The sequence below is a fragment of the Solanum tuberosum genome, unplaced genomic scaffold, assembly GCF_000226075.1.
Source record: "Solanum tuberosum cultivar DM 1-3 516 R44 unplaced genomic scaffold, SolTub_3.0 scf00204, whole genome shotgun sequence".
Classification (NCBI taxonomy): Eukaryota; Viridiplantae; Streptophyta; class Magnoliopsida; order Solanales; family Solanaceae; genus Solanum; species Solanum tuberosum.
Genome location: NW_006239127.1, coordinates 475024 through 485673, shown reverse-complemented (window position 1 = coordinate 485673; position 10650 = coordinate 475024). Strand labels below are relative to the sequence as shown.

Here is a 10650-nt window from a genome sequence, read left to right as displayed (position 1 = left end):
TTTTGCGTCCCTTTTTCCACCTTTAAAACACACAATTGCACTTGTGGTTGGATCGAAATTTTGTATCTCTTCATCACTTTTATCCGTTGTATCAATGCATAGTGGATACAAACCGAATCCTACCTCATGTTTCTTCACTTCTATGTATAACTTCACTCCCATATCATTCCTAATACACAATGGAGACTAATTACCTTCCACAACGTATCTTATCTCGATGTTTTTTTTCAATTCATCAATAACCAATTCAGCTGTAATGGCTGAAATAAGATTCACAAACGAAATATTTTCTCCAACCACTCGCTCGTAACTAACATCACTTTCCCATATTCCCGAATGCCTTAACAATATCGAAATATTCATTTCGAATCTTCACAAATTTTTGATGCAAAATTTTGTTAATCAATCTTCTGCAATTTTTTGGATGAAATGGGAGACACAATTACACAATTTGAAATTTAAATCTTCAAGTTCTGTTACATTTTTGTGAAAGGCTAATTGTTTGAAGAAAGAAACGTACCCTTGATTTGTGGGATTTAATTATATTTTCTATTTTTAGTCCCTAATTTAGCGCAGTAAATTGATAACAGAAATCTCTAAATTAAAGTATCCGCGCTTCCCAATTATGTATCCGAAAGGTATTAAAATAAAGGAATTTCTGTAATTTATGAAAGAGTAGGGATATGATGTAATTTGTATGTTATACTATGTGGTTTACATAATTTTTACAAAAAAAAGACCAAGAAAAATAATAACCAGTGGGCTGCAAGGATTGGGCCAGTCCTATATTACAGCTTATAAGCCCAATTTCTTGGAACAATGGCAGCCCAAATAATTCAAAGTCGGATCTCAAACTCCAAATCATTCCGACCCGCCAATTTGAAAGGACGATAGCTTCTCGAGCTTCTTCTCCGGTCTAATCTATCGAACCACCACAACTCTACGCCGGCCGCCACTTCCTTCACCCAGTTTCTTTATCCGGCGAACTCACTCCGAGTAGTTTCTACTGAGAAATGAAACTGTATGTTCCCGCGTTTTTCTCTAATCCCTTTTATTGATGAAGCTAATCACTGAATGATGCTGATTTTATCTTCCCACTTACTTTATTTATGTAGCACAGAACTCTGTTTTTTTCCTTACAATTGTTAAATATCTCATTGTTATCACATTGAAATGATAAACTGAATCAAGTATATGAGCTTAATGGCTGTCTGAGTACTATAATTATCAGCTTTTTTGTCATTAAGTTGAGGTGATTACATTAATCTAGCCTCTTAATTGTTATAGCCACAGTTGTGAACCAAAAAATAACAACAACAACATACCTATTGTAATCTCATTGGGGAAGGTAGAGTATAGCGAGCTTTGAACCAAAAAGTAAAATTAAAAATTGAGGAAAGAAAAGGATTGCAGCCATAGATGAGCTTTTTAAGAATTTATGGTTGCTTGCTATTATCTATGATTTTTCTTCTCAATTTTTAGCTTATATGAAAGACAGAAGCTAAAATTTGAAGACCCAACAGATGATAACTTTCTGCTGCATCGATTCAGTTTTCAGTTTTTCCTTTCTCGGGGTTTTTTTAATGACAAAATATCGGCTGATGCAGCTTCGAAACTTGGGATAATAGGCCCGTCCGTCGACCCTTATCTGGTTAAATACGAGATTTGGCTCCACAACCAAGTGTATTCAGCTATTCGTCATTATCTATCATTCTTGCAGAAACTGGTAATACATATTGGAATTTTTTTCTACATATAAGTCAGTTAATGCTAATAGTTTTGAGTTACAAATTTTGTAATTTGCCTCTTTAAGAACCATTATTGCTTATGAGAGTCCCCTGATGCGTATATTTGGGAAGAATTTATTTTTAGAACTGCTGTGCTAGAATGGGAGGTTCTCTACAATTTCACTTCTTCAGTTGCAACATTTTGCTTAAGGGAATAAACTCAACCGGGTTATCGGATAAGGTTGGAGTGAGATGCTCCTTTTTGACTATTTTTGATACAGATTATTGCTCAGTGTCTAAGGTTCTATTATCATATGCAGTTAAATGTAACCTCTGCTCTTAAAGATTCCAAGAAGCAGGGTGAACTTTCTCTTACTATCTCTGATACTGCTGATCAGAAGTAAGTAATGCTACACATTTGTTTAATAACAGATACTCATTTTCTTGAAGTAATTGATTATATCCTATGGAGTGTTATGTCAAGCTGAATTTCATGTTATATGTTCTTTTTATCTTCTTAAAACATTATATCCTCGGTGTGGATGCAGGAAAGTTCAGAAGGCTGGAAAAGTAGAACATCACCTATGGAAGAAAAGAGAATCTGCTGGATCTGGACAAAAAGCGCTGAATCTTGTTCGGATTGTAAGTTTTTTCAAATTACTCTGGCTAATCACTATAGTTTGCACACTGAAAGGTATGTTTTCTCGTATACCTGAAGTAGACGTATTTTGACGTTGCCTTCTGTTTCTTTGTGATATGTAAATGGACAGATTTCTGGACTTCCAAATGAGAAAGAGTCTGTTTATGGTGCATTAGATAAATGGATTGCATGGGAGGCAGAGTTTCCATTGATTGCAGCTGCTAAGGCTCTAAGAATCTTAAGGCAACAGCGGCTGTGGAAACGAGTAATTCAAGTATGATGCTTGGGAACTTTATTTTGTTATTTTTAGCATGGGCGGTATATTTGATAGCATCTTGCCTTGATTACTTATGAAGCTTTGTAGTGATAAATATCATTTGTCAACAAGCTATGCCATTACAAGCCTCGTCTTAGCTTCATAAGTATCGTATTCAACTACTTATCAAATTGACTTAGTACAAGGAGTCTCTGCTTCAGGCTTTTTCATTTTGTCATTTCCTCTTGAAGTTGCAAGACAAAGAACTCTGATGCGGTTGCACTTTTAATTTTCCCAGTTGTGTGGATTATCTCTTGTCATTACTCAATCGACGTCAATTCTTCCATCCCCCTTGATGTAGTTGTAGTTCATAATCAATTTGACAAGTATCATTTGATTGTATTGACTACTGGCTACATGGAAGTAGAAACTGAACTTGGTGATACTGAGATTTAGTTCTACTCCTCTGGATTGTCGGGGCATGTTTAAAACGGCTTGGTAGGAAAGAGAGGTCCGTGTAATTGAGTATATGTGAATCTTAATTGTTAGACAGATCATGGTGACTAATTTGATTGTGTACTGAAGTCTTTCAGAATAGCCATTTGTCACTAAATGATACTCTTTAACACTCTATGCTTAGGTTGCTAAGTGGATGTTGAGCAAAGGTCAAGGTGCAACAATGGCAACCTATGATGCACTTCTGCTAGCATTTGATATGGACAATAGGGTAGATGAAGCAGAAACGTTATGGAATATGATTTTGCATACAAGCACGCGGTCTGTCTCGAAACGGCTCTTCTCCAGGATGATTTCATTGTATGATCATCATCATGTGCCAGATAAGATAGTTGAGGTAAATGAAATTTGTTTGCATATTTCCTAATTGGTTCAAGTATAACTGTTTGTTCGGTTCCCTCTCTGCAGAACAGCGTGATGCTGTGGATTATCCTCACTTCTATCTTTCATAATGGATTTCCTCTACTGTTGAAAGTTTGATTCTATTTTTTGAAGCATGCTTCTTGAAAATTCAGGTGTTTGCAGACATGGAGGAGTTAGGGGTGAAACCAGATGAAGATACAGTTGGAAGAGTTGCAAGAGCCTTCCAGATGTTGGGCCAAGAAGATAAGCAAAAACTGGTTCTCAAAAAGTATCAAAGCAGATGGAAATATGTCCATTTCAACGGTGAAAGAGCAAGAGTGAGAAGAGATATGGAGTGAATAAAAGTTATATTTCTTGCATGGGGGAAGAGCAATAACTACTTGGTTGATATTATACATACTGGAAAATACTCATGTCAGATAAAATCCAAGTTGCTGTAGTTGTGTTGATAAATCCCTGGTGAGATCGTGTCTTGAATACGAAGACTCTACTTGGCTGATGATACAAGACATAACTAGAAGTCAACAAGATTGATGAAAGTGTAACCTCATCGCAGTTGATTTCTTTTGTGGAAGCAAGACTACCAAACCATACTACACCTTATAGTGAAAGAGATTTTCCCCGTTATACTGATATCATTGGGTTTTTCAGTACAAAGATTCGTTTTAGTTCTGTTTGTCTTAACATGTTTGTATCTGAATTTCTTGTACAGAGATAATGGTTTATAAAGTATTCATGTCATCAATCAAATCTTGAATTTCAATTTTCTCATCGGCTCGTGACACCTTTTTTCCATGTTACATTCTCAAAATTCTACTGCAGGGAAGCAAGTTCATACTGAGACTTCATTGGGATAGAAATGAGAAATGCACTGATTTTATTCTCTAGCGAGATATCTTTGCTTCAGATGTAACTAAAGTAAAGTTATGTGCACCAATTGAGGGAAAACAGAGCATTATATACCCCTATACTGCTATGGGTTTGAGTATTTATGCCAATTTTACAGCAATTGGACTCCTAACATTATGGATTCCATCATTCCAGGAATACCATCCAAACACATACTGATCTTTCGGAATTCTATGCATCATGTCACGGTGAGCTTTCACTGTGATAGTGAACGTCCTCTCGGAGCCAACGTGGTTAAAAGCCAAGACGGGTGGTGAAATCTCAATAGAGAATCCCAATGGAGGTTTGGCACTGGCATAGTAAATGCTCTTTGGTGCACCAACATTTGTCAATCTTCTTCTAGCAGTCACAGTGTCATTGAGATTTGGAATAGCCAGAGACGGGTAATTTAGGTCTCTAGGCGAATGTGATTTCTTAGGACACTTGAAGGATTTGTCAAGATCCTTAACACCAGAGGCACACAGGAAGAGAAGATAGTCTTGGTAGGAAGCATCGTAGACAAGTCCAGGATCTGCTGCCTTTGATGGCCTGAAATGCCCTCCTCCGAACTGGAATGGATCTGCTGGCTTCCCAGATGCATCAGTTATTTGCTCACCAACATTATTTTGTAATTCAGCTGAAAATATACATTGATTAAATCAGTATAGAGTGGAAATTTATGGACAAAAGAAGAGTTCAACTTCTATTCCCTGACGAATTTCAGAGGCAGTTAAAGGTACCTGAGGTTATGAGAGCAGATCTTATTGCAGCACTGCTCCAAGTGGGATGTATAGCCTTCAAAAGTGCTGCGGCGCCACCAACATGAGGGCAAGACATGGAAGTACCTGAGAGTATGTTATACTCAACTACACGGTTGTCAATATCTAGCTTCGTAGGGGATGATCCTCCACTCCATGCTGCCAATATATTCAGCCCTGGTGCCGTGATATCCGGCTGTGGAAAGAGCACAAAATCAGATTTTTATTTAGAAGACAATGCATATATCACAAATCAGGTAAATGTCTTTCAGTTTCTTATATTGTAAACTCTGACCTTGAGGATATCCGGTGCAACTGCACTTGGACCTCTACTAGTGAATGAAGCCATGTAAGGTGCTGGTTTAGCATGCAAAACTGTTTTAGCTGGGACTATATAAGCTACAGGGGACTTTGTAGAACTGATGTAGTTGAGAATCTGAACTCCACTTTTATAGTCCACTGCTGTGGCTGGAAGAAGATGAGCATCTGCTGCTAACTCAGCCCCATTTGCTTTACTATTTCCTAGTATGTAACCAATTCCTCCTGCCCTTTTCACTTCTCCGCCTTTTCCTACTCTTGTCCCATTCCCTCTCAAGCACATTACTATTTTCCCCTTGGCCTTTTCTGGCGAAAGAGAACCTGGTAAACATTGCCTGAAATGTTTTTGCAAAAGTTCAGATATTGTTTGATATAATCACGTGAAAAATATTGAAACTTGGAAGGAAGGAAGGAGAGTACCCTGCTAAATCTTTGGTTACGTTAGTGTTGATCACTTCTCCGGCATAAACTAGAGGGTACATCTTCTTCTTCAGCTTGTAAGGTGTAACTGTTTGTCCCTGATTTCATGCATAACATACAAAACGAAGAACGGCTTCAATTTAGGAAACATGTTCTAATCCTAGCGTTTAATTGTTTTAGATGAAAGAGTAGTCAAAAATTGAATAGATTATCATGTTTCTTCTCATGTTTTCTTGTGTTACGTGTGTAATAGTTTCGGCTTACCATGAATTTCTTGCCATTTCCTAGTACAATTGGTGACAAAAATTTCCTGTCAACACTGCTTGCACCAACAGTGATAATCCAAGGAGCTGTATTAGACAATGTAGAAGGTGCAGGCCCTGAATTTCCAGCACTACAAGATACAACTATATTCTTCTTCATGGCATGAAGTGCTCCAATTGCAATGCTGTCTTGATCAAAAGGCTGAGGCTGTTTTGTTCCAATGGAAATACTAATAACATCAACACCATCTGCAATAGCATCATCCAGTGCTGCTAACATGTCTTCTTCAAAGCAAGTGTTCCCATCTTCTTTCCCCTCCCTTGGAATAGCCCAACAGACTTTGTACATTGCAAGCCGTGCGAGTGGGGCCCCACCCAAGGCGGTGCCAGATGCAAAGCCACCAATGGCAGAGGCATTTGGAACCTTTTTACCTCCTGCTGTTGATGATGTATGAGTTCCATGTCCATCCTTGTCTCTTGGAGATAGATAATCTAAGGTTCTGTTTAGAGGGCCATAATATTGTTCATAACCTTTTATATAGTACCTAGCTCCAATTATTTTCCTGCAAAAGAAGTCCCAAAGTAGCATAGTAGAATAAATATTAAAGTTCTCATATCTTACATGATTAAGAAAGGCAAATTTATCATTTAGAGTCGGTAAGTTCAGAATAAGTGTACTCTTACTACATATAAACATTTTTAAATTTATTCGCAAGAACAAGACGTTATCTTGCAAGGCAAAAACAAGTTGGAGGAAAGATTATGGCAATAAAGGTCTTCCATCTTCCTCCCTATTCTTTATTTGAAAGACAGGCATTGTGACAATTCGAAAGGCTAGATTTTCAGTTTGTCTCTAAATAGGATGTTCACTAGTTCGATTAGCTAGCTAGTCAACGATTCTTTAGGACGGGAAGTTGACTGGACCCCCCCAACGAAAAGAAATCGATTTAGTTGAACCCACAGAGTCACTCTAGAGATGTCGCATATGATTAGATAAGATATTAAAGGACATGATTCACACATCCCCCACCCTCTCTCACCCCTATCAATCACCATGAATAAAATATTCTCTTCTAAAGAAAAGAAGAAAATAAATGAGTGAACCACACAATCTAGTGAAAAGGTATACAAAATCTCATTTTTTGGGTACCATATGATAACATGGTGAAATGCTTTTTGGAGAAATAAAATACTCCCTTCGTTTCAATGTATTCGACTTATATTTACTTGCACATGAAGTTCAAAAAGTAAAAAAGACTCATGAATATTGTGATCTTAAACATGATAGGTGGAAAATTGAAACTAAAGTGTTGCTAAAAGTGAAAAGAGGCACTTTTTTTAAAACAGACTAAAAAGATACTCCCTCTGTCCCTAATTACTTGTCCACTTTTGAATTAACACACATATTAAGAAAATAATGATTGACATAGTGAGTTTATCATTTTACCCTTATTAATTATGAAATGGATGAATTAAAAACTTAAGATTTTCAAAAAATTCTGCCTTTTTCAAAGTAATTTATTGAGAGTATAATATGTAAAAAAATATGTTCTTTCTTGATTTGTCAAAATGGACAAGTAATTAGGAACAACTAAAAAAAGGAAAATAGACAAGTAATTAGAGACAGAGGAAATAGTATGTCAAACAAGTATAATAACAAACTAGGTTATTCTCCTCCCACCCCATGCCATTTGAGAAGAAGGTAAGAAAAGAATGACATAATACTCTTTTTTGCCACTTTATACTACTAACAAACGGGTATACTAGTAGTTTAGGTTGACCGTTTGAACTTTCACTTTCTTAGTGAAGGTTGGAGTCCAACTAATGAGAATATACGTGCAATAATGGAAGTAAGGGTCACCTAAAATTTCACTGTGGACTCCATACATGATCAACAACACATGCAGGTATGCAAACAAAAAAAGTAATACTGCACACTAGAGGCATTGGAAGGCTACAAAGTTCACAAGATGGCAAAGCAATAATCCAAAAAACAATTAGCTATTTGTCAGTATAACTTGTTTTGGTTTGATTGAAATAGACAAATACTCGAATTATTACACTGATATCAAAAGGCCACCAAATGACAGGCATGGAGACCCAATGGGTCCTGTCCTATAAAAAAAAAACCTCTCTTCAACCAATTAGAAAAGTACAATAATAATAATAATATGTTTTTTTTCTTATTTTTAATTGCTTTTATATAAACTATAGAAGACAAAAAGACAAGTTCCAGAACCCTTGAAATTGACCTCTTTTACCAAACTTATAATATATGCACGGCTAAACATACCAATTCATTCAACGTTAGGTCAATGTATAAAAGACAAGAGACAAGTGCCAAAAATTAATCTAAACATGAAGTGATATATAACTTGACGATAGGTTCCTAAAACCTAGTTTATGAAATTATACAAGGTTCTTTATAAACTAAAAATAGAAATAATTACGGATCGACCATCTAGTTTTCTTATAAAATAAGGAAACAATTTGCTATATTGAGCAAAATAAAGATGTGTTATGTATATATAGTAAAGTAAATTATTTTATGTTTAACTGAAATTCCTCACCTACACACACCAACAAACAAAAAAATGTTTGGTGTTGAGTTTATTGAGCACCTGAAGATTTTCTTACCCAAGATTGGCTATTAATGATTGCAAAATAGGTATACTATCACATCATGGAGATAAAAATAAATGGATAAGGCAAAAAAGGAAAAAGATGGGAATATTTAAGACTCACTTATTACAGTTTGAAGAGTTGAAAGCATCTCCAGATTGGCAGATTCCTTTCCATGACTTTGGAATTGGTCCTATCCCTTCATCACTAAAGCTCTTAGATTCTGGCCATAGCCCTATATGGTGCATCATCCAACAACATTCATCACATATACAATATTTTTTTAACGGATGGTCATTCAACTGGTAGTTATTAACTTAAAAACACTTTCTAGGTTAATAATTATTAGTTTAGTGATGGTAGGAGAAAGCACATGAACGAAGCTTCTAAATTTCAGGTAGGAAAGGTCGATAGACCTTAGTCCAAATTTTGTATTTAACATAAACAAATTATTATTCTAGAATTCAATAAGGATTAGAATTTAAAATCCAAATTCTGAATCTATCTCTGTCGCGCCTTGACCATTTAAAAAGTAGAATTTTGACAATAGGTTAACACTGTTGAACAAAGTAACGAGTTATATATATCCCTTTCCGTTATACAAAGTCTTGTCCAAATCACCAATTAGAGAAACTGTAGTCACACGTTAATTAGATTGTGTGTGTCCATATTGGAAATACATTTAAAGTTTAAATAAAAGGGAATTTTTTCAATGTTGGAAATTAAATAATGATAAACCAAATAAGTATAGTAAGTAAATAAATAAAATGTACCGCTATCAAGAACCCCAATAATAACATCTTTTCCATATCTGGCTTTCAATAGCAAGTCATCTTTGTTCAAAGAATTTGGTGCCACTGACTCTTCCACTCCAGAAAACTCCCATGACCTTGTTGTATGCAAACTATATTTTCTTGGCTCACTTTTATACACTGATACCACTTCTTCCAACTCTGTTTAAAAGAATTTTTATACTATCAGATTAACATCATTACACTTTATAGATAAGTAAAACATGTTAGATATCATCGACTCATTTAGACGTCTAATTTTTTTCATTTTCTGACTTTTTTAATGAAAATTCTGATTCTGTCACTGCATACCAGATAATTTAGAGGCTTGATGAGGGGTGAGAAGTGCGGCAAATCCATTGATGCTGTGTTTATAACTATAAATGAGAGAAGATTTGGCTTCTTCTTCATTATCCTTCACTGATAATAAATATGAGTGATGGTTTTCTTCAATCTCATACAATGCTTTCTCCTCATTATGCCCTCCAAAATACACTATATAAACCTTCAACACCATAAAAATATTATTAATAATTAAAAAAAAAACATAACTAGAGAGTTTAAAGAAAGGATTAATTAATTAGAAATGAGAATGATTAAATATAGTGGTACCTGTTTTTCATGACATGAAGCCAAGAGGGGAAGCACAAGGAGAAGAAGAAATGAGAGTGTGGAAAATGAATTCATATTCTTTACAAAAATACAATGATTTGTGTATTATATGAATAGTGAAGTGTTATATGCAAAATAAATGGTTATTTATAACCAAAAAAAAAGGATTGTAGAATCTTGGTTGGAATTGAGTGAATATTTCTATCCTCTTTAATTTACTTCCAATGAAATTGTCTTTTTTAGACATCTTGTGGACCTAGAGAATCTCTATCTAAAAGGGTAATTTGGTCATTAATATGATAAGTATCAAGGTTAATTTAATTAATTCAATTTTTTTTGGCTTGAGTTAAACAATTTCGGATTTGATGAATAATAAGAGAAAATCCAAATTAAAGAGAGCCTGTTTGAATTAGAATTCTACAATTAATGTATTTTAATCAAAATAAACAAATGAAAATTAAATGTATTTCATGTAA

At 35.1% G+C, this 10650-nt stretch overlaps 2 protein-coding genes across 4 annotated transcripts; one reads left to right on the top strand and one right to left on the bottom strand.

Moving 5' to 3' along the window:
• Positions 1–856: 856 nt before the first annotated feature.
• Positions 857–4273, top strand: LOC102578676 (pentatricopeptide repeat-containing protein At4g18975, chloroplastic). 3 transcript variants are annotated; one of them, XM_006355503.2, is made up of 8 exons: positions 857–1021; positions 1608–1726; positions 1887–1968; positions 2048–2127; positions 2276–2369; positions 2498–2641; positions 3264–3476; positions 3655–4273. In XM_006355503.2, exons 3-8 carry the CDS (start codon positions 1888–1890, stop codon positions 3838–3840), a joined length of 798 nt encoding a protein of 265 aa, XP_006355565.1. In that variant the 5' UTR covers positions 857–1021; positions 1608–1726; position 1887; the 3' UTR covers positions 3841–4273. The 3 variants fall into 3 exon arrangements, with proteins under 3 accessions (XP_006355565.1, XP_006355564.1, XP_006355563.1); XM_006355502.2 differs by having other exon boundaries at positions 1873–1968; XM_006355501.2 differs by having other exon boundaries at positions 1860–1968.
• A 166-nt stretch (positions 4274–4439) lies between these two features.
• On the bottom strand, positions 4440–10271 carry LOC102598868 (subtilisin-like protease SBT5.3). Its single transcript, XM_006355558.2, has 9 exons — positions 10175–10271; positions 9875–10067; positions 9545–9724; positions 8895–9006; positions 6151–6712; positions 5887–5984; positions 5444–5801; positions 5131–5344; positions 4440–5027 (listed from the first exon to the last, which is right to left on the bottom strand). Exons 1-9 carry the CDS (start codon positions 10247–10249, stop codon positions 4492–4494), a joined length of 2328 nt encoding a protein of 775 aa, XP_006355620.1. The 5' UTR covers positions 10250–10271; the 3' UTR covers positions 4440–4491.
• Positions 10272–10650: the final 379 nt, after the last annotated feature.